Raw genomic sequence first — 24,127 nt, 5'->3', positions numbered from 1 at the left:
GGAAACTGCATCTAGGTGGCGCTCATACACACCAACACACACACACACCAAGACACAGTTGAGAAAACAGGGTGAAGGACAATGCGTGCATAACGCTTATTGAAATAGTTCTCAAGTGAGTTCGACGCTGGCGACGATGTCCTTCTCATCCTCGCCATGGGCTTGCCAAATGGGCCGCAAAGGGGATGGTAGGGGGGGGGGGGCCTAGGACTGCCCATGAAAGGGGGTAGGGTAGGGTAGGATAGGGGGTGCCATCATTGCAGTTCGAAAAGGAGGCTCCACAACCGGCTAAGACAGCTGATGTTTGCAGGCAGTCTGGGTATTACACGACTATATCCCTGTCGTGTTACCCCCCTTTGTTATCCCTCCCCCCTCGATGCCCCCCTTTGGATCCTCCTCCAACGCATCCTGGCTGCCAGTTACCGTGATTGTCAATACGCAATCCGTAATCCGGCGAAGGCTTAGGAAACCAAAAGCAGATAAGCAGCAGCTTACTAGACCGACTACTGACTTCCAGCTGCCAAGTTTTTCTGCTGCTTGTTAGGGGGGAGGGGGAGGGGATAAGGATACACCTGGGATTATAAAAAAAAATGGTTTTCTTACTTTAATATATTTTTTATGGATTTTATGAGGATTTTTAATACTAATTTGGTTAAAGTTTATCTTAAACTTTTTCATTTTGGATGGTATATGTTTCTCTGGTAGTATTTAGTATTTTTTTGGTATTTACCTAATAGAACAGTATGTGTTTTCTATCATTTAGTATCTTTAATAGTATTTAATATTTATCATATCGTATTAAGTATTTTTTCAAAAATAATCTAGTAGTTGCTGCCTTAAATTAAGTTTTAATGAATTATTTTAATTTTTTTTGGTTAAAAAATAAATATTTTCATTTACTTAACTTAATACATTTTTAAATTATATATTTAATAATTTATTTATTTAACATAATTGTTGTATATTTTGGTTCAAAAAATCATAGCTTAAAAACAAAAAATAGACAAATAAAATATTTTATTAAATTTAATAAATAAAAGCAAGTTAAAAGTTAAAACCTTTTTAAAAGTACCCTCACAGGTAAGAATATTTAATATTTTGTTTATTTTATTTTTTTTTATATTTATTTTTCAATATTTATTTTTATTGAATCTTAAATATTACTCCCAAGACTATAATTAATTTATTTTAATTATTGCCCTTTATATTATTTAACTAAATTCAAAATGAAAAGCAAATTTGAGTAGAAAACTTGAACTTTTAATTACTGGAAATATGAAATTTTGTTCAAGTGTCTTAAGGACATTGCAAGGAGCCTCCAGCATCTGGCATCTGGCATCTGGTCTGTGGTATTTATATTTGTTTTGATTTCATGCCCCACCGAGGCTGAGCCACAACCTGAACCCCCCACCCCCCCTTAACGAGGTGGCAACTGATAGCCCCCTCCCCCTTTTAAGAAAAATATTAAATAAAAAGTGAGAAAAATAAATAAAAAAAAAAAGAAATGCAACTTGAGGCCTCCTGTTGATCAACTTTTGTGCAGGCTGACAATAAAGGGAAATTTGAAGGGAAATTAATTTCCCTACTTCACCCAACAAGTTGAAATACGAAAAGCTTTCAACCATGTGGCAAGTTGAAAGGGGCATTCAACAAAGATAAGAGTGGCTGCGGCAGCCACTTGCCACTCAGTTGCTCGTCGGCAGTCGGAAGGCATGGATGGCAGTGTCGCAGCAGCAGCAGCAGCAGTGGCAGCCACAGTACTTGCAACATCATCAGCAACATCACTAGCAACACTTGCAACATCAGCAACAGAACCATCTGGAGCACCAACAACCTTCATTTTTTAACTAAAAATTATAATAAAAAAAAAACAAAAAACTATAAGAACAAGAAGCAATTTTTTATATAATTTTTTTTCAAGTTAATTTATTAATTAAAAAAAAATAATTAAAAAAAAAAGAGAAAAAGTGTCAAAAGTGTTAAAAAAAAAAAAATAGAAAAACTTTCGAAATTTTTTTTTGGCAAACTTTTCGCGGTGCGTGCTTTGTGGTTGTGTGGCGCCTTAAGCCCTTTTTTGTGGCACTGCCCCAGCTGCCACCCCCCCCCACCCCCCTCGATGGGGAACGCATTTAAGTGCAGATTTATGTTTCAGAATCGCCAGCCCTGGGCCACCCACCGAAACACACATCGACACACTGCCAATTAAAGTTGCCACAGAAGCAGCAACAGTAGGAACTTGCAACACAACTTGCAACTTGCAACAGTAACTGCCAAAAAAAAAAAAAAAAAAAAAACAAAAAGGGAATTATAAGCACTGTGACAAGAACAAAAACAAAAAAAAAACAACAACAATTGCAATAACACTTGCAACAACAACAACAACAACAATAATAACAACTACAACAACGTGTTGCTGCCACAAAACGCAGCAGCCACAACGTGAGCGTCATCGTTGCCCTTCGCACGCCTCTGCGGGTAAGTTGACATTTCATTTTCATTTTGAGTGCATCCCCCCCCCTTACTACCCTTTCTCTTTTATTGTGTGTGTGTGTGGGGGTGTGTGTGTTAGTGTGTGTTGGTGTGTATTAGTGTCGGGGTCAGCGGGTTATTACAAGTTATGCATTTTCTGCCAACGGCAACTGAAACAGAAACAGAAACAGCAGCAACATCACTAACAGCAACAGATTCCAAATCCGACCAACCTTTCAACTCACGTTTCGCAAAATGGCCAACATACACACACACACACACACACACACACACTAACACACACTCTCCACACTATTTAGAGCCAGACTTTATTTTTTTGTTGCCTACTTTTTGGGGTCAAAATGCTAAACGGCCATCAGCGACATCAGCTGGCTGGCTGGGGCAGTTAACGGGACGAGGGGGGCTCTAGGGGCAGCAGAGGGGCGTGCCAAAATATTCATGGCTAAATAAAAAACACTACAAGATATTTTAATTATTTTACATAATTTATTTATTCGGTTTTTTAGTTGCAAAAAATATAATAAGAGAAAATAAGGGAAATTATTGTAGGAAGTTTGAGGGGATTCTTAGTTTCAAGGTTTTTAAATTGAATATTTGACAAGATTTTTTTTATATAAAAATTTCCTAAATAATCACTAAGAGTTTTTAATATTTTTTTCAAACCGTTTATAATGTCCTTTTTATCTCATAATTCATTCAAAAATCAGTTAAAAGTTAAAGGCTGTAATAATAAATTAAATAAAATATTAAATAAAATATATTCAGATAGAAAGTATTACTTTTAGAATAGACTTGTTTTTAGTATTGAAAGATTTATTTTTATTTTTATTTTTTTTTTATATTTTTAAGAATTTAGAGACTTAAAACTTAAAACCAAGTACTGATTAATATTTTTGATAAACAAAAAATAAAATAATAATGCAATAAATCTTAAATATATATTTATTAATTTTAAAATATTAATAAATGATTGTTTAATAATAATTACTGATGCCACTAAAGTCAGTATTTTTTTTTGTAGAGACCATTAAAAAAAACCATTAAAACAATCTTAAAAACAAATATAAATAAAAGATAAAATATCAGTTTATAAAAATAATAAGTATAAGTAATTAAGAATATTTTTTTAAACAATTCTCTTATAAGCCAAGAAGACTCTCCTCCAGGCTCTAGACTCCAGCCTCCTCCCAGATGTCCTTGAAGATAACCAAAAAAGAAATTTCTCGCTGTGGAATAGCATTTTATTGACCCCCCAAGTTAGAGAGTCGGAGGCTCCGAGGGTCCCCCAGGACCGGCAGGACTGGCAGGACACTAAGGACACACACTTTGCATGTTTATCTCGCCGTGGGTGGGTAAAAGGACTCGAGGCAGGACTCGAATGCTTTGTGAACTGGCGGACAGGACTAGCTTTTTGCCGATTTATGGCCAAAAAAAGTTGCTGCCACTTGGTGTCCTGCTCGAGGTCCTGCTTGAGGTCCTTCTTGCATACAAATGTCAAAATTAAAATTGAAAATTAATCGGCTGTTATCGATAAGTTTTCGATTAGAAACTCGTTTGGAGAAGAAGTCTGGGGAGACCCCAAGGGAGATTTTAATTAAAAGCTTAATTGGAGAGGCGTTAAAAAAAATAAATAAAAAATAAAACACAAAAAAAACAATAAGAGTGGAGGCGAAAAAAAAAAATTAAATAAAACGATTGCGTAATTAAAAGCAAACAAGAGCCTGGCTGGCCTGTTTATGGTCTAAACGAATATGGCCAGGAGGAGTGGCCTGCCAATGTCCTGCCATGTCCTGCCAGGGAAATTAAAAACTTAATGGCTGCAAAAAGGACACACATGGGAAGCTGTTCTAGCTGAGAGAGAGGAGTGGTGGGTAGGGGGGGGTGTAGTCGCGGCAGGACTTGGCTTAAGATTGAATTTTCCAAAGGACTTGGCTTCTACAATGGCATCCGAATATAGAGTCCTTTTTTGATTTTAAATTAATAATAAATATGCAATGAGATTAAGGGGGGTATCACTGAGATTCTCGTTATTTATTTTTACAGAATAAAAAGATTCTTAGAGTTTTCTAGTATTTTTCATTCAATTCTTTTGTAGAAAGTTCTTCTTTAATCCTTTTCCAATGAGCTTAAGGAAGGTATGCGTGAGATTATATTTATTTATTCTTATCTAGTATATTTTTTGACTCAATTATTAGAAGAAAATAGAGTTTTATTGTATCTTTTAGTATTTTTTAGTCTATTTTAAACTCAATTCTTTTATAGAAAGTCATTTTTCAACGATCTTTAAGGAGCTATGCCTGAGATTCTATTAATTTTTACAGAAAAAATTATACTAGGTATATCTAGTATTTTCTAGTATTTTTTTTATTGAATTTTTAGAATGTCCTTTCTTAGTCCTTTCCCAACTTAATTTTTGTTAATGGTATCCCTGGTCTAGACCACTGTCCTTCCTGCTCCTTCTAGGAGGAGGTCCTTTTTCTAGGAATCTCCTTAAACTTGGTCTTGAGTTGATTTCCTTTAACAATTTTGGCTTTTTTTTTCCCCCCTCCCTCCTCCTGTACTTGCTGGAAAAACTTAATTTTCTGTCTCACTGCGGGTGTGTGGGTGTGGGTGTGTGTGTCAGGACGATGTCCTGCTATTGGTTTTTATTCGCAGAAGTAGTAGTCCTAACATGTGGATACAAGGCTACACAAGGATATACAAGGATATTCATCTATGTGGCACATCGTTAAGCGCTGCCAGTTTGACTTAATTTGCGTTAAACTTTTTTGTTCTTTCTTTTTTTGTTAAATATAGTAGGTTTTTTAAGATAGGGGAAGGGGGGTGTCTGTTACCATATAACCAAAAAAAAAAAAAAAATACAAACAAAAAACGTGAAACGGGAAATGTAAACAAAGGCATTAATCATGCCAGCACACATGCGGCAGCCGACATGGAGAGAGATAGATGGGTTGTGGGCCAGAAAAGGGGGGTGGTGGGGCTCTGAAGGGTCTAGGGTATCTGGTAGTACCGTTAGAAAACCCCAGCAGGTCCATTAAGGTCTCTCTTTTCTTCTTCCCTTTTTTTTTTGGTTGTCAAGTCCTTCTTCTTCCCACTCTCCCACTCTCTTTCTCCCTCTCTCTCTTTAGCTATCTCCCTCGCTCTTTCTAGCTGTCTCTCTCCCTCCTTTTGGCCATGTTTGTTTAAATGACAAACTGCTGTTTTGTTAACCGAATAAAATGAAAAAGCCAAGTCAGAAAAAAACTACAAAAAAAAAGAGAAAAGAGAGAAAATGTAAAACAAATCCAAAAGTTACTAGAGCAAGAGAGGGGGCTCTGATCCCGAGAGAGAGGAGAGAGAGAAACTAAACCGCAATAACTGTAAGTGCTCGGCAAACAGAATACCAGAAAAGGCTATAGAAAAAAAAAATACCAAAAACAAAAAAGGACAAAAAACTAACAAGTTGACAGACGACAGCCCCTCCCTCCCTCTTACAACCACTATCTGGTGGTCTGGTCGAATTATTATGATAATCGGAGGCATAAATTATGTCGAATTAGTGAGTGGGAGTACAGGTGTCACAGTACTACAGTAGAGACTACTACCAAAAGCCCAAAGGGCGGGATAAGTTCCACTTTACTGGGGTGGTCCTTGGGGAAATTAAGTTCTGTGTCATGTTTCGTGTCACACAGTGCGTATGCGTGATATGCAAATATTTTTTACTTTTTTATTTATTTATTTATTTTTTTTTGGTTAGTGCATCACCATTAGTGGGTGACTTTTTATTCAACACCCACTTTACAGTTAGTAGCAACACAAAAAAAAAAAAAAAACAAAAACACAAGGCAAGAACGAACAAGAACGAACTGGAACGAACATGAACGAACACGCTGTCTGGCCTCGGGGGCAATTTATCAAATATTTTATACGAGTTTTCTGCTGCCTGTCAACGTTGATTTTAGCGCTTAGCTGGTTTTGCTTTTTACCCCCACTCCCACCGCCCCCTCTTCCCACCCAGTGGGAGTGGCAAGCAAGCGCGTGCTTGCCTCGTGAAGTCTCGAACAAATAAAACACACCTGTTGCCACTCAGAGCCCCCGTCCACACGTCAATAATATGAAATGTGCCGCCGGGAGGACTCTCCTCTCCTCTCTCTCCTGTCGAATGTCCTGTTACATATATCCTGTCTATATAGAGGGAGACAGTGACAAGACAGAAGGGACATTATGCTCATCATTATGCTTTTGGCTTTGATCTCGTGGGGTGAGGGGCGTTGGAGGGAGGCGTTGGTGGCACCTTTTAGCAAAATAAACAATTAAAATTATGGAAACAGGCCGTAAAAAATAGGTGTCAGAGGGGGGGGACTAAGGGGAGCCATCAAAAGTGGACAATAAGCTGCGAGAAATGATAATAAAATGCATAAAAATAGTACTTATAAGTAGATAATATAAAAGAAATAGTCCCAAAATCTGGCTAGTCTCTAAAAAATATTATTTTTTTTTTATTTTTATTATCATAATAATTTTATTTCTAATTTTTATAGAGCTCTAAAGAGTCTATGGATAATGGGTATATTATTTTCGGGAGTAGATCCGATATAGTTCTGTTCTTATAACTTGGACTATAGAAGACTTAAACTTGGAATTAGACTTAGACTTAGACTTAGACTTAGACTTAGACTTAGACTTAGACTATAAAAGATACAAAAAAAGAATGGGTAGAAGAAAGAAGAGTACCGGGTCTTATATAGTCGGGAGACTCTACTTTAGTCTTAATTACTTATTTTCTATACCATTTTTTTAAGAGCTCTTTTTTTAATTAATTCAAAAATTAAAAGAACTAGCTGCTTTAAAACTTTAAAATTTCTAGAATTTCTAGAAAAGTATTTCTCTAGTATTTCTAGAAAAATATTATAAATATTTCCAGTTCTTCTAGTTCCCAATTACCTTCAGCAACTTCAGCAACCAAAATAATATTTTTCGCAAACTTTCCCCTTTTGACAGTCAGATTCCAGGGTTACCTTTAAAAGCAGCCCTTTGGAAAGTGTTGTGGCAACCCTGCTAGCAATCGATAAATGCCAATCGTTTGTTATCGAATCTAGTAGGCCCTGAGTAGGATCCAAAAACAGTATAAAAAGAGGCCTTTCCTCCTTTCCAAGTCAGTAGTCTTCTGCTCCCCAAACAGTCGACTTCTCGTTCTTTATTTCTTATTTAAATTAATATTTTTGTTTTAATTTTTAATAATAAAACAAGCAGTGGCTTTTTGCTAATCAACTCCAACGAGTCCATTGCCCTTCTTTTCTCATTTAATTTTAATTTTTATATTTTTATTAAATACTTTGGACTCTCAGCCGAACTTGCAGGAAGATCCAAATGGTCTCTTATTTTCTGTTTCTTTTAATTTTCATTGATTTTTTTTTAAGCAATGGATCCTTTTGGAACGCCAGAACAATGCCTGAATGGCTCTTATTTATTTATTTTTGTTTAAAATTTATTAAAAACACTTGGGCTCTTACGGTAGATAGATGCGGCTTCTTGCTTCTTTTTTAAACTTTTTTTCTTTTTACTTTTTTTTCTTTTAAATTATTATTTTTTATATAATTTAAATTTTTATTTAATTTGTGGCTTTTTTCTTATATCAATTTATATATATATATTTTATTTATTTCAAATAAGGATAAGGTCTACCCTTTTTTTTTTAATTATTAAAATATTAGATTCTTAAATTTTTTTTCAACCTTGGGAATAGTGCATAGTTGTGGTATGTGACCAGCTTCTTTGCTCATTTTAATATTTTATTTGTTTATTTATTTTTTAATTTAAAGTTCCTACTAATTTATTTTATATTTTTTTTAGTCTCAATGCTCTACTTATCTTTTTTTTTGTTAATTAATTAACACATTTCTTATTTAATAACCTCGGTGGCTCTCTCTTTTTGATTTTTAACTTTTTATATTTTTTATCTATTTCTTTCTTTATGTCCATCTATCTATCTCTTTCAATACTTTCTTGAATATTCGGGTTGGTGTCTTATTTTATTTTAATTTTTTTTAATATTTTTATTTTTATTTTGACCTCGGGCTCTTCTAACTCAGCTCTCATGAGTTTTGTGCCTCTCTATTATATTTGTTAAATTATTATTTTTTTATTTATTTAATTATTATATTATAAACATATTAACCCTCTTTTTTCTCCATCTTGTATCTCATTTCCTGTCTCTTTATCTATCTCTCTAAAGCTCTCGAATCTCTTGGTTAGTCTCCTAAGTTGTTTTGGTTTTTTTATATTTAATATTATTTTTTTGTTTATATTTTTAATATCTTTTTTTAAAGTTAAAATACTAATAACATTTATAGAAAGAGAAGAACTTTAGTCCCATATTTTATTTATTTTTTTTTTATTAATTGTTATATAGCCACCCCCTAATTAATTGCAGGTGGCAAGATGCAGGATGCTCGGCTGGCTGCCAGGATCGCAACTAGCACGGCCCGTTCCTGTCAGCGGCAGAGATTCTACGAACCGAATGCCGAGGTCCGTTGGCCCAAAGAGGGCAGCCATTAAAGCAGCAACCAACGGCGAGGGTTGCCACTAAACTAACAGATACACAGGTGAGCATAAAAAACAATACAAAAATATATAATAATTCTCATATCCAAAGTGGAATAATTTAAGGACTAACTTTTGTCCTGTTAGTCCCCAACTCTCGCTTCTCATTTCTGCAAAAAAAAAGAAAATAATTCCCATTCATGGCCCGAAACTTATTTACGGCCCACAATTATTTCCAGCATTTTATTTTTACGTCGCTGCGGCAGTTGCTTTTCAATTTCTCCTTGATTTGTTTGTCCGCCAAAGTCGGCAATCAAAGCACCAATTGTTACGTCTCCCTGCCTTCTTATCGTTCTTGCTTTCGCTTTCGCTTTCACTTTCACTTTCTCCCTCTCCCTCTTCCTCTCTCATTTTCATTTTCTGAGAGGGTATAACGGTTTTTCTTCATACTCTTTCTGGGGGGTACTAGGCTTATAGGCTCTATGTCCGCTTGTCCGCGTGTCCGCCAATTTTGTTTCTTTGTTTATAACTCTTTTATTTCTAGAGCTATGGAGCTGAAACTTGGTAGGCGGTATTGTTGATGTTTCTAGAATTATATATGTGAAAACGAATCAAATCGGTAGACTATATCTTATAAAAAAGATATATATAAAATTATACTCGTAGTCCGCTTGTCCGCCAATTTGTTGTTTTATTCTGTAACTCTTTTGTTTGAAGACCTATGGAACTGGAACTTTATATACATACTTTTATATAGTTCTAGAATCATATATGTAAGAATGAATAAAATCGGTAGACTATATCTTATAAAAATGTTAGAATAAAATAATATTTTATGTCCGCTTGTCCGCCAATTTGTTGTTTTAGTCTGTAACTCTTTTGTTTGTAGAGCTAAGGCGCTTAGACTCTATATACATGTATATATATATTTTTAGAACCATATATGTAAGAGTGAATAAAATCGGTAGACTATATCCCTCAAAAGTTCTATATAATATGATGTTTTTCCTTTAAATTCGTGATTTTTGAGCATTTTGGAACTAAGTTTAAAGACTATCAAGTTAAAACTTAGCAATTATCATTATTACTATAAAAGATACCATATAAATTAAAATCAGACGAATCAGAAAACTATATCTTATGGAAATCTTATTAAGTAATACCTATAAGCTCTACTATTTTCTTTCCTAGAGCATCTAAGTTTCGATTCTATTTCCCCAAAAAAAAAAAAAACTTCCTTAACTTGATTTTTTTTTTTTTTTGCTTTTTGTTTGAATTTGTGTTTGTGTTTTGTGTTTTTTGTTTTTCTTTTTGGCGCTTTGTTTTTATCGCCCTGTCGCCGTAGTAGAAGTGAACGCTTCCGTTTCCGCTGGAAGCGTCACAGTTGGTTTCCATCTCCTCGTCCAGTCATCCCAGCCATCCCAGCTCCCATTCCCCATTTAAATAACATGGCAATCGAATAGAAGGTCCTCGCATTCCATGCCCATTCATTCACTTTTTTTTCCTGATTTTTTTTTTTTTTACGCAATTCGTCCTCTTCTTCGTCCTTACACTTAAACAAATTAAACTAAAATGACTCTGCGCAGTGACTGTGGGACAAGGGGCGCTGGTTGTTTGGAACAAACTATGATAACGAGGCTCTATCACACCGAAGAGGATCCCGCCTACTGCTCCTTCATCGGTGGCAGCAACATAAGCATCAGCAGCAGCAGCAGCAGCATCAGCAGCAGCGATGTCCTTGCCACATCCGCGAATGCCACGCCAGTGTTTGGTAGCGACCTGCGGGATGACTTCTACAGAGTGAGTTGCACTATTACGTATTATCCTTTTGCATCTAAAATAAGAAGAAAGGAAAAAAAAATTATGGCTCGAAGGACCTGCTGTGTTTGGGTGGAGAAAAACTGTTGCCTGCTTTTAGGCGCAGCGGGTTGTGTATTTCTTCATTTTTTTTTCATTTTATGGCACAGCACGTGAAGTTTTTGGGATGTTTTCTTAAGGGGGGGACTTGACTCAGGAAATGGCTTGAAATGGCTTGACGAGGGGGGGTTCTAGGGGGTACAAAATTCAAATAAGGTGGCTATTTAAAATTAACAAACAAAAAAATAGGAAAAAAGGCAGAACAAATTTAAAAAAAAAAAAAATATTTCTAAAAATTAGTTTTATACTCTTAACTCTTATTTTCAATTAAAAAAAAATATCCTTTAAGCCAAAGCAATTAATTTTCTTTCTCTCTTTTCTCTTCTAATATTACAATTTATTTGGCTTTTAAAAAATGGTTTTTTTTATATATTTTTTTTCGCCTCTTCCTTGCCAAAGGACTCAGATCCTTTCAGAAAAGAGAAAAAAAAAAGCCAACCAAGCCTTAAAGCCAAAAAGTACTTAGTGCCAAAAAATTGCCTCATAATTTGTTTTGGGGGCAAAGGAAATGCCAGAAAAAAATACCAGAAGATATTCAGATTTTGCCAGGTCTTTACCAGGACTTTGCCAGGACTCTGGCAGAACTCTGGCAGGACTCTCCTTAGAGAAAATAAAAGGATGTCCCGGCTGAGTGACAGCGCCTTTGTTCCCCGAAAGTGGTGTGGCAAGAACAGTGAGGCCTTGTATGGAAAACAAAAGGCATACGTGGCACGGGACACACCCACAACGTGCCACTTGCCACTTGCCACATGCCACTTTGCGTGCGTGTGTGTGTGGCAGTTAGGGTGTGTGTGCTTAGGCAGTCACAACAAAAAAAAAAAAGAAAAAAGTCAAAAAATAAAAGTGTCAAGTCGACTATTGAATTTTTATCTTTGCCAGGCCATATAGCCATATATAGTCTCTCTCATCCCAAGATCCAACAAAAGAGGCAGCCATTGATGATTTATGACCTTGTTTGGCTTGTATATATCCTTTACTTGCTTCCAGGATGTGGAGGATCCGCGTACAGAGTCGCTGCGCGAATACTGCTACGGCCTGCTGTTACCCATCATCTGTGCCATGGGCATTATCGGCAATGTGCTCAACTTGATCGTGCTCACCAGGCGGAATATGCGCGGCATCGCCTACATTTACATGAGGGGTGAGTGTCCTTTTTGTTTTCGTCCTTGTTGGCATTTTTCAAGGCAATCAACAGGATAATTTTAAATCGAAGATGAAATAAAAAAAAGAGAAAAGTTTCAAGTTGGGGAAAAGTGAAAAAGCTATGGGAGAAGGGGTTTTAAAAATACTAAAGCATACTTTTAGGCATTTTTGAAATAACTGACCAAATAACAAAATATTAATCGAAATTGCAACAAGATTGTTGAAGTTATAGTTATTTTTTATTAACTTACTGGAAAGTAAGTCTTTTAAAGTCTACTCTTTAAAGTTTAAACCTATTAAATACAAAATACTAAAAAAAAAACTATAGCATACTTTTAGGCAGAAGTAGCGTATAATTTGCGAAATAACAATGACAAGAAATTATATCAGTAGAGTTTAAATTTATTTTTTTAATTTTATGGCCTGCTTGGCCTTTTCTTATACCTTAAAGGGATAATTAAAGTCTAGAACCTCTTAAAAATACTAGAAATCTTTATAAACCCCTAAAATATATTATTTTTGCGAATTTTTAGGCTAAGACAGGCCTACCGTTTTTGAAGTATTTAAAGTCTATTAACTCTAAAAAATACTAAATAATAGTAAAAATTTCTATTAACCCCTAAAAAATAATACTTAAAATAGCATTCTTTTAGGCAGAAGTAAAAAAAAATAATCCTAATAACTAAGACAAGAAATCAATGGAAATTAAAACACTTTTCTTGATTTTTTTGGCCTGTATTTTCTATAAGTCTTTTCTATAAACCTTTAAAAAAAAACTAAAAACTATAGCATATTTTTAGTCATAAGTATTAAAAAAGACATATTAATATCTTAAAAAAAAAACACCTTTTTAAACCACCTTTCTCTTAAAATATAAATTCAAACACCAATCTACTTGCTGATATTTACTTTTCATTTAAAAAGAACAATTAAAATATGCTAATTGGAAGGAAATGCAAATACTAGACATTCAGTTAACAGAAACAGGACCAAAAACAGGACCAAAAAACAGGATAAAGAGCAAAAACAAAAAAAGCAAACAACTTAAAGCCAAATGAAAAAGTGATTACAATCAAGGAGAGCCACTTTTTTTCGTTCATTCCTGTCAAATAAATGACTTTATAGCCTCCTAGACTTGATTAAGAGATGCTACCGCCCACTAAGGGCGCTGCCACCTAACGTACGGCTGACAGACAAGAGAGTAGAATGAAAAAAAAAAAAGTCAAAAGTTGTTTACTTTTTATTTAAGGGTATTTTTTTTTTTTTTTTTTGAGGAATATAAACGGAAATACATTCCTCCCCCAGTTGGAGTATGATTTGCGATAACCTATCTGCCATATAAATTGGCTTTTATTTTATTTATTTATTTTTTTTTTTGTGCGACACTCGTACGTCTTCTTCCTACTACGAGCTACCCACGAGCCAAGTTCTTCCTGCGACTACCAACAATTTCATTGACATTCCCATTCAATAAGCCAAGAGACTCATGACTGACTCCTGACTGATTGCCAAATTGAGTTTCGCTTTAGAACATATGTATTCCCTGTTGGCTATTGTGTGCCAGAATTTATTCATTAACCTTCAAACGATTTCTGGGCTAAATAGAAGCCCCAATCCCAAGACCAAGCCCATCTCTGCTAATATATTCTGGTGTTTTGTGCAGCTTCATTGAAAGTTATTTCATTAGAGGTTGGAACTAAACCGGAACGTGGAAATTTATGCAGATCCCACAGACCCTCCCTCAGTCTAGCTCCAAATTACCCGTTTCAGTTACAGCTTCTCTGGTATATTAGACAGGCATGTCAACTCTATTAGACACTCGTTTGCTTTATGGCGCTTTAATTGATTAATGAGCTACGCTTTCCCTTTCCCTTTCCCTTGTAAGCCAAAAAAAAAGTGGTAACTTTGTCAACGCCGCCAGTTGGCTGGTAATTTTTTAGCCTCGACTATCACTCATCAAGGGGGTTTCTTAACCAAAAAATAAATAAAAAGGGAAAAGATATGTGTTTGGGAAAGGATTATGTCATGACGAAGAGTTTCTACTCTAACAGGGAATGTTTTTGTAGGAAATTAGGGCTTCTTTAAAAGAGTTATTTCAATTATAATTTAATTATAAATATTTTGTTTCATTTTAAAGACTATTTTTGTAATTTTAATCATATTTAGTGGTAGATTTAACAATCTACCACCACTAAAAAGCCACTTTTATCGATAAAATGCCAATGGAAATTGGTTTTTATTATTTATTTTTAGGATTTTTTACTTCAAAGCTAATTAATTGATTTCTTAATTAAATTAAGATTTTGTAGGACCTCTTAAAGGCAAAAAAGAACAACTAAATGTGCTTTTTATTAAGTAATTCCCTAAAATTACAATTTATATCGTTCATATCGATATTTTCGATTGTAAAATATACTTTACTTCAATACAAATAACTTATCTTAATAGATTCTAAGATTTTCTAAAATCTCTTCTCTAAAAAAGGCAAGAAAAGAAGCGTCTTTTTAAAAACTAATATTTAAAATGTATGTATATATATTTTTTATCGATATTTTCGATTAAAAGTGATACTTTATTTCAAGGAAAATAATAGAACTAAATATTTTCTAGAATCTTTTCTAGAAGGAAAAATAAAAAGTGTCTTTTGAAAAAAGTAATATTTAAAATGTATATCGTATTTATCGATATTATCGATTATTTCTTTTATAATTTTTAGTTCCTAATAAACAAATATTTTTCAAAAAATAAGAAAAAATCATGCCTAGCTCCCTAAAACCCAAAAAAAGGCAAAAAATAGCTAAAATACTATATTATTTCCTTTTCCCACAAAAAAGTCCTAAAAAAAAGCCCATAACTAGAGGCTATTGGCCAAGAGGGCTGCTCTGAAAATTCAAAATAGCCGATCTGCCTGAAATCTACTCCATAAAAGAAAGTGGGAAGTGGAAAGTAAAAGGCGAAATGCTTCAAATGTAATACGCGTGCGATGGCAGCATAATTGATTGCCCTTTTCGACTGCCTCGAAAGGAAAAAGGACCTAGGAAGGATGAAGGAGGCTGCTATGGGGGAGTAGGACTACAAGTGGGAGTGCCAGTGGGAGTGTGTATGCAAAGTGAGACCCTTTGGGTGACTGAAATATCACCAGAATCTCCGCCGCAGCCCCTGTCGAGTGGCAGTAAATAAAAGTTGCAAAGAGCCAAGCAAGAGTCCAACCAAAATAAGTATAATAATGAAGGAAATCAGAGCCAACGCCCAGTGGCTGGCTGGCTCATTTTATTAAAATAACAAAAATATTTTGCTTCTAGCAGCCTTTTTTACGATGCCGGTTGGTCGTCCCATTTGTTATTTTGGCGGTCATTGCCACCAAATGTTGTATGTCCTTCGGCTCCACCTCCTTTTCTTCTGCCTCCTCCTCCTAGTACATACATATGTGTGGCAGTAACTGTTGACCAAGTTATGCAGTTGTTGGTATTTTTTTTTGGTAAATGTTTTATTGTCAGCTGGGGAATGCCAGCCAGCCTGCCAAGTCAAGAAAACAATGAGCCACAGGGACATTTTTTTGGGCCATAAACCAGAGGATCTTTGATCTGAAAACTAGGGATAAATAATCATAAATTTTTATTACGATTTTCGATAAAATATATTTTATGTTGGAGATTAATAAGAAGAAGAAGGGATGTTAGTGGCGGGGTGAGGTGTTTACTTACAAAAATATGGAATTAATAGTATATTTTTTTTTAATTTAAACAATTTAATTTAAACATGTTTGTTTGTCTGTTTCAACTTGTTTAGACATGTTATTATAGAAATTATAGAAAATATTCATTTCAATATTCGTATATTTTGAAGCCAAAAAAGCACTCGGATTTTTGGTATTTAATTAAAAAAATTAGAATAAATTGAATATAGAACACTAAACGTGTTTAGACATTTTGAGACACATTAAAAACATAATATCTTCAACGAAATGAGAAAAACGTTCATCTTTAAGCCAAAAAAACATTTTTTTAGTTCATGCATTTTTGTTTTATATTTTTCAACATGTTTAGACATGTTTCATACCTGAATTTTTCGAAAATAAAAGAAAATATTTATGTTTTCACTTCCAAATATTAAGAATTTAAAAAATATAAAAAAAGTTGAGCATTTTTAAACATGATTTAAACATGTTTAGGAACTTGAATTCTTCAAAAAAATAAGAAAAATATAAATTTTTAAGCAAAAAATCACTCATATTTAGGTATTTATTTAAAAAATATTGAATTTTAGAATTTTTTAAGTTATTTAACATGTTTAGACTTGTTGGTTTGTTTATTTTAACAAGTCTAAACATGTTCAAAACTTTAATTCTTGAAAAAAATATAGAAAAAATATCCTTTTAAAGTGTATCTTGGTCTTGGCCAGGATATCTTTAAGCCAATAACCACTTATTTTGGGAGTTATAGTTCAAAAAAGAATTTAAAGCATTTGTTTAAGTCAAGCATGTTTAGACTTGTTGGTTTTTCTATTCCATCATGTCTAAACATGTTAAAAAATTTTTAAAAATATCCTTTTCAAGTGTATCATTGTATTGGCCAGGATATCTGTTGGCCAAAAAGCACTCAAATTGAGATAATTACTTGAAAAATATTGAATTTATAGAATTTTTTAAATTTGAACATGTTTAGACATGTTTGTTTGCTTGTTCCATCATGTCTAAACATGTTCAAAACTTGAATTCCTAAAAAAATGGAATAAAATATCCTTTAAAAGTGTATCATTGTATTGGCCAGGATATCTGTTGGCCAAAAAAGCACTCAATCACTGGGCCAGCAATCCGTTAAGCCGCATCTGGAGAGGGAGAGAGATAGGGAGAGCGTTGACAGGCAAACACTGGCGATTTGTATTAAAATGAAAGCGGGCTGGAAGGCTGGCAGGAAACGGCCAGGACACTTGTCAGGCGAGGCACAAACAAAACTGACATTTATATTGATGTGTCCCTGTGCCCAATTAGATGCCCATCATTATGAGTGGATGTCTCCATCTCTCTCTCTCTCTCTCTCTCTCTCTCTCTCTCTCTCTCTCTCTCTGTCTGGCATAGACAATATCCTTTCCGGGAGAGTCCTTTAGGGCTGTGTGTGCAGAGCAATTTGGCGAAAAGGAGCCAGAGCACATGATATTAGTAATAATGTAATTATATGGTCATAAACAAAATAATAAATCAATAAACAACAAAAACAACAAACACAACAAGAGCACACATGCACAGACATGCACAGACACGCACAGACATGCTAGCTAAGGGGGGTTAAAAGCCAAAAAAGGATGTGGAGAGAAGGGGAACCGGAAAGGAAAGCCATTCATTTGGCCCGCGACTCTACTGTGCCAGTGTGTGTGTGTGCCAGTGTGTGTGTGCACTTCCTGTTGCCATACGGACGGAAACGGCGCCATAATTATGCCATAAAGCCAACCATAAAGGACATTTTTATGGATCCTCCTCCCTCCCTCCACCCTGTTCTGTTATCCCTTTGTTATCCCTTTTCGCTTCCTATTCCATTCGCAGCCTACTCCACCGCCGCCCTTCTGGCCATCGTCTTCGCCATACCCTTCGGCATCCGCATGCTGGTCCACAAGGACCGGGGCCAGTGGGAGGAGTTCGGCCCCGCCTTCTACACCGCCCATTTGGAGCTTTATTTGGGCAACGGCTGTCTCGGTGAGTCCTGGCTGAGCTTTCAGTTTCTTCAAGTTTGCGGGGGCTTAGAGCTTTTAGTTTTTTTCAGAACCACTTTAGGGGCTTCATTTTTATTAGTTTTTATTATTAGAATTTTAAATTATACCATTATAGAATTTTTATTTAATTTAAGTAGCGGGTATTTACAGTTTCTATGAAGAATATTACCATCTTTAAAGTATATATTCTTATTTTATATAATAATTAAATCATTACCTCCTCGCAGAACCTTTTTTAAGGGGTTTTTTGTTTAATTTCATCATAATCATACTAATTACTTTTAATAATAGAATTTTAAATCAAAATTTATATTTATATTTAGTACCGGGTATAAATATTAGACTCTTTTTAGACTCTTGAGCATTTTTGCCATTTTTAGACCAATTACCCCTTACCAGAAGCCCCCTTTTCGAGCTCTCCTTTTCAATATTTTTTGTGGAAATAATTCCAATAATACCGGAAATAATACTACTAATATCATCTAATACCATTTTAAAAAAATATACCTTTATTATATAGAATATTTAAACAATTATCACCTCAAAAAACCTATTAAGGGGGTTTGAGGTTTGTTTTTGTAGAATTTCCTTTTTCATCCTTTTTTTTAAATTATAGTATCGGGTATAAATATTAAAAGCTTTTCCTTTTTAAAACCTCAAGTACCGGGTATAAATGGTTCTAGCTCTCTTTTTTTTATATTTTTTTTATAATTAATACCATTATAATATCATCTAAGAACATTTTTTAAGAATAACTCTTTTTAAAAAATTATAATTATCTAGTATAGGGGTTTTGAGATTAATTTCTATTCCTTTTTATAATCATAGAGTTTTATAGATATAGATTTAAACATAACTTTATATAATGATAGTACTGGGTTCAAATATTTGACTCTTGATCTCATGTTTTCCTTCTTTCGAGTCTCAAGTACCGGGTATAAATAGTTCCTATAAATTCCTATCTAGCTCTCTTTCTATACTTTATTATAAGAATATTATCATGAAATACCATTTTAATAAGTATACCCCCTTTTTAAATATAATAACTAACCAATTACCCCCTTAGGAGTTGGTGTCATGATGCTCCTCGTCCTCACCATCGAGCGCTATGTCTCCGTCTGTCATCCGGGATTCAGCAGGCCAGTGATGGGACCACCGGGGTGAGTCCTTAAGAGTCCTAACCCGATAATCTAATCATTGTGGCGCCCCCTGTCTTGTCAGAGTGGTGGTCTTCTTCACCTGCCTGGCGACCGTGATCGTCTACCTGCCGAGCATCTTCCGGGGAGAGCTAATCAAGTGCATGCTGGGCTCCAGCGACGTGTACGTCTATCTCCGCAGGGACAACACCATCTACCAGCAGACGCTCTTCTATAGGGTCTACAAGATCATGCTGGAGGTGATCTTCAAGCTGATACCGACGGTCCTAATCGGCGGCCTCAACATGCGGATCATGATGGTGTATCGAAGGACCTGTGAGCGCCGCCGGCAAATGGTATTGAGTCGTCCGCAGGCTCATCATCATCAGAACGGACCAGGATATGTCAAGGACGATGATCCGCGTAAGTTCGCCGAGGAGAGGCGATTATTCCTGCTGCTTGGCAGCACCTCGATCCTGTTCCTTGTCTGCGTCTCCCCGATGGCGATACTCCACATGACCATTGCCTCGGAGGTGTATCCGAGCTTTCCGTTCCAGGTGTTCCGGGCTAGTGCTAATCTGTTGGAGCTGATCAACTACTCGCTGACGTTCTACATCTATTGTTTGTTCAGTGAGGACTTTCGCAACACCCTGGTGAGGACGATCAAGTGGCCATGGCTGAAGGGCAAGTTGTGCCATCAGGCTGATCAGCACGAGGTGAGTGCCAGTCCGCCGGCGACCGCTGGAACTGTTGCCGCTGGCATCGGTACTGCGCCAGCAACTGCTAATCCTTCCCCGGCGATTCCGGCGAATCCGGCGCCGATCCTTCCGACAGACCATCCGCACGGCGAGAAATCCCCCCAAAGGATACCAAATGGCACGGTTCGATAAGCGGCAGAAGACCAAGGATAAGTCCCATCACAATCACATAACCACCACATCCGGCTTGGGGCGTTCCAGCAGCATATAGTGTGGGCGATCTATCAGCGATAACCGATAACCGATAACCGATAACCCTCCAACATTCCCCTCAGCCAGTTACTCACCCCAGCTTCAAATCCCCATCCCAAGGTCGGCATTCTCTTGTTCAACAGCAGTATCGATAACAAAAACCGATAAAAATAACCATTCCGATAACAAATAGAGGACATCAAGCTTTAAATCAAGAGTTATCGATAGAAAATACCGATTCTCCTATCGATAACTCTTTGGATGGAGCTTTAAATCAAGAGTTATCGATAGAAAATACCGATTCTCCCATCCATAACTCTTTGGATAGAGCTCTGAAGGCTTAATATCCCAGTGTGCATGTATACCAGAATAAACCGATAAACTATCGATTAAAAATATCAATAATATTAACCAGACAACTATCGATTAAAGTAAAAAAAGCCTATTCCTTAGAGAAAAACTGAAACAAAAAAAACTGAATTGAGTTGAAAGTTAGCGCTTTGGATAGAAAATATCGATACACGCAAGCCGTAATACTAATCGCGAAGCAAATAGAATCTCTAGGTGTGATTTCACTGAAAAAAAATGGTAACTTGTTGTATTCAATAGCAGTATAAGCATTTAAAGATCGAAAGAAACAGGAATATTTGTGTGTTCAATGGCATTAAATAGAAAACTATCGATTATCGATAACATAGATGACACTCTCCCGCAAATTCCCACAAAAAAACAGCTAACGATCGAGAGGCTTTAAAGTCCCAGCTACATCAGCTATATATACTTGTGTTCAAACAGCGATTAACGATTAACGATAAACGATAACCGATAACTAGCGCCACGCGTTGCCGTACTTAAGTGTCTGTGTATGTGTGTGTTCCTTAAAAATCGAAATATATAAAATGCTTTTTTTTTGTAGTTCTAGGTCTAGGGTCTAGAGATAAACCAAGTTTAATCGAAAAAGTATCAGTAATCGATAAGCGATCTACAAGATGGCTTGAGGCTAGCACACAAACATGTTATCGATATATATATCGGCATGAGAAGAAGCTCGTATACTCTAGTTTTTAGATACAATTCACAGATACCCAAACAGATTCCGATAACATTCCGATAACAGATACATAACAGTACTTATACACCCCCTATATACACCCCCTATATACATACTTATATATAAATGTGAAGGATATTTAAGAAGTCTTTATACACAGGCCTACCTTTAAGCGAATATATTTATATATGCATATATGTATCTATTGATTGTAGCAGTAAGTGCTTGCAAGAGGAGTTCCAAGCCTAGGTTCCATGAGTACCAATATCCATCAGATACAATTACAATTACAGTAACAGTTACAGTCACAGATACAGATAGAAGCCCTGCTGAGCTACAAGTTCGTGCGGGAACTTTGTCGAATTGAGATTGATTGTTAAGTTTAATTAATTATTAATTAATTAGTGGCACTAACTATAGTTCTAGTTAATGATTAAGTGCTTTGGGTTTGTCAGGTCCTTGGTTGTTAAAAAAAAAAAAATATCCCTCAAATTATCCCCAAAAATGTCCCTGAGAATATCCCTTGCAGCACGTGTAGTAAAAACAAAAAAATTAAAAATTAACTAAATGTGTGTACCTTAGGATTTAAAAAATAAAAAAAAAGAAGGAAACTGTTTAATGATGTCTATTTACCAAAAAAAAAAAATTAAATATACAAAAATTGCATGGCATTAAGGAAAAAATAATTAAAAGTCAAGAAATAATTTTAAATTTTTTTTTTCTTAATTTTTAAAAGATAATTTCAAGGCCCTATAAAATAAGGCAAAAATATAATGATATTCCAAGGACCTAAAAAACGAATAGGAACAAAAATTTAATTCTAATTTGTATTTTTTATTTTTCTAATTTTTTCTTTCAGATTTTGTTCTTAATTTTTTGTGTTTTTCAGAGCTCAGCTCACAAAGCCAAGAAGATTAAAAAAAAAGTAAATATTTAAGGCATTTAAGACACCAAAGATACAAGAAACCATTAAAAACTAAAGAGCAGTGGAAAATATTACGAAAAGCATGCATTACTTACCCAAAAAAATAAGCAAAAACTTACAAAATATCCAAAAAATACCAAAAAACCAAAAACGAACAATTTTAATTGGTGTCAAAGTTCAATGAATAAAAATACAAAAAAAAAATAATACCAGACTTTTTAATTGGAGACCATTGGTTTTTATATATTTAGTAAAAAATAAAGTTAAAAAATATACATAATTGGCTTAAAAAAAAAAACTAAAATTAACAGAAAAAAAATGGCAGCGGGAAGAGAAAAAATGGAAGATCAGGAATAATACCGAAAGCGTTCTTATCTTCTTATACAAAAAAAAAAATCCTAAGACTAGTTCTCAGTTCTCTCTTTCTCTATCGCTTGGAGAATTCGTGGAGGAATTCTCGGAAGAATTCTTGGCAGGATTCCCGGAAGAACTCTCTACCAAGGTCGCCAGACCACCAAACGCTGCTGGACAATTTCCGCCAACTGGCGCTGTCTCTGCCGCTTCCTCTCGAAGATCTGGTGGCGTATCTTCAGAAGGATGCTGTCCCGAGGAGCGGTGGTGGCGGTTGCAGGATGCGACGTGGTCTGGTGCAGTTCTTCCATGAAGTCCACATCCATCTCGTCGGGGGATTGGGGCAGAAACTGCTCCTTTCCGGGAGATGCCTCGGTTTCTGGGGAATCTTGATCTGGATCGGGTTGGTCGGGACTCTCGCAGGGGTATTGTAGTTTCAGGCAACGTTGTCTCTAAAAAGGATAAAGAATAATTAAGATTATTAAATAATTATAGTATTTAATATAAATTTTTATATTTATTTGGATTATATTATATTAGTAGTCTTTTTAATAAAAATATTCATATTTTATCTCATATTTATTCATATTTAAATATGCCACACTCTTTTTTTTAACACTTTTTAGTATTTTTTTAAGTTTTATCCATTTTTATGTTATTTTTAAATATTTCAAATGAATATGTATATTTTAAGTTAATATTTAATATTTATTTTAAGCACTATTTTTAGGAGAAATAGCTTTTTAAGTTTAAAAAATGAATTATGAAGGCAAAAAAGAGAGTCTTTCGAAGAAATTATTATTTTTAACAACATGTTTAAGTGAAAACTGTATTTATTTTATAAAGATTTGTTTATAAATTATACTAAATATTTAATAATAATTTTTTTTTATCGAAATATTTTCAAACCCTACCTTCTTCCGACTGGCATTTTCGGCCAAAAAGCGGCAGAGCTGCTGCAACTGCTGCTCCGCCAAGTCCTCTTTATGTTGCTCCTGCTCCTGATCCTTGTTATCCTTATCCTGGCGCTGCTGCTGGCGCTGCTTGATGGCCGCCTGCACCTTGCAGCGTGTGGCCGAGCTGAGGCTGAGATCCATGCCCCGTCGCTGCTGCTTCAGTATCTTGTAGATGACGCCCATTTGGGGGTTATACTCGGAGGACTACTCCAAAAGTCGGGAATTACAAAATCCAGATATAAACGGCCGGAGTGGCAGGCAAAGACTGTTTCGAAGCGATCGCCTACGCGTCTTCTTATAACGAGCCGGAGAATTCTTCTCTCCCCGGCTCGCTCTCTCTGCTCGGAGAAGAAAATATATTTGAAGATTAAAAATAAAACATAAATCGTGGGCCCATGTGTTTCTATTTTTTTTTTTTTTTTTTTTTGTAATTTTTTTTTTGGTGGTTGGTGGTGCACTGCAGATTGCGCGCCAAACTCGAAACTCCTTCGAGTCGGGAAGACTCCTCAAGTGGAGTTCGGTTTTTGGTTCTATTTTCTGCCCTCATTACAGGGCCTTTTAGCGGCGCAACACATGTGGCAGTCTCCCAAAAATAGAACAGCCTCCGAGCACTCTCAGCTGCAACACTTTCGCTGCACCAGCACCAGCACCAGCAGCAACATGCAACGTGCAACATCAGCGCATGTGGCCGTCTGGCAGTCAAAAGTACCATTTTTATTTCCATTTCCATATATCCATATATCTAGAGCTATAATATCCATCTCCATCTCCATCTCCGTGTCCGTGTCCTTTTCCATTTTCCCATTTTACATTTTCCATTTCCCAAAACGAGAATTCCTCAACCGAAATTTTCAGCGCAGAAACCGCATGTTTTGGCGCCAGTTTCTTTTGAAAGTGAGGGTATTTTAGGGCATAGATGAAATTAAAGGGGTAAAGGGGTAAGTTAAAGGATATTTTATACATTTTTTTATTAAATTTTA

At 35.5% G+C, this 24,127-nt stretch overlaps 2 protein-coding genes across 4 annotated transcripts; one reads left to right on the top strand and one right to left on the bottom strand.

Moving 5' to 3' along the window:
• Positions 1–1,660: 1,660 nt before the first annotated feature.
• On the top strand, positions 1,661–20,579 carry LOC6505179 (probable G-protein coupled receptor B0563.6). 3 transcript variants are annotated; one of them, XM_014904823.3, is made up of 8 exons: positions 1,661–2,475; positions 8,903–9,074; positions 10,599–10,812; positions 11,917–12,070; positions 17,612–17,761; positions 18,845–18,938; positions 19,000–19,630; positions 19,749–20,579. In XM_014904823.3, the coding sequence occupies exons 3-8, from the start codon at positions 10,639–10,641 to the stop codon at positions 19,881–19,883; spliced, it is 1,338 nt and encodes a 445-aa protein (XP_014760309.1). In that variant the 5' UTR covers positions 1,661–2,475; positions 8,903–9,074; positions 10,599–10,638; the 3' UTR covers positions 19,884–20,579. The 3 variants fall into 3 exon arrangements, with proteins under 3 accessions (XP_014760309.1, XP_044573352.1, XP_044573353.1); XM_044717417.1 differs by having other exon boundaries at positions 19,000–20,579; XM_044717418.1 differs by having other exon boundaries at positions 8,882–9,074; positions 19,000–20,579.
• An 804-nt stretch (positions 20,580–21,383) lies between these two features.
• Positions 21,384–23,464, bottom strand: LOC6505090 (putative uncharacterized protein DDB_G0271606). Its single transcript, XM_001965453.3, has 2 exons — positions 23,106–23,464; positions 21,384–22,643 (listed from the first exon to the last, which is right to left on the bottom strand). Exons 1-2 carry the CDS (start codon positions 23,328–23,330, stop codon positions 22,335–22,337), a joined length of 534 nt encoding a protein of 177 aa, XP_001965489.1. The 5' UTR covers positions 23,331–23,464; the 3' UTR covers positions 21,384–22,334.
• Between the last annotated feature and the right edge of the window lie 663 nt (positions 23,465–24,127).

Source organism: Drosophila ananassae, chromosome XR (assembly GCF_017639315.1).
Source record: "Drosophila ananassae strain 14024-0371.13 chromosome XR, ASM1763931v2, whole genome shotgun sequence".
NCBI classification, from domain to species: domain Eukaryota; kingdom Metazoa; phylum Arthropoda; class Insecta; order Diptera; family Drosophilidae; genus Drosophila; species Drosophila ananassae.
This window is presented reverse-complemented; position numbering and strand designations above follow the sequence as displayed.

Coding starts and splice junctions, on each gene's coding strand:
- LOC6505179 (XM_044717417.1), top strand. CDS start 10,639: ATGATAACGAGGCTCTATCACACCGAAGAGGATCCCGCCTACTGCTCC. Junction 17,762..18,844: donor TTTGGGCAACGGCTGTCTCG/GTGAGTCCTGGC, acceptor TTACCCCCTTAG/GAGTTGGTGTCATGATGCTC. Junction 18,939..18,999: donor CCAGTGATGGGACCACCGGG/GTGAGTCCTTAA, acceptor CTGTCTTGTCAG/AGTGGTGGTCTTCTTCACCT.
- LOC6505090 (XM_001965453.3), bottom strand. CDS start 23,330: ATGGGCGTCATCTACAAGATACTGAAGCAGCAGCGACGGGGCATGGAT. Junction 22,644..23,105: donor AAAATGCCAGTCGGAAGAAG/GTAGGGTTTGAA, acceptor TATCCTTTTTAG/AGACAACGTTGCCTGAAACT.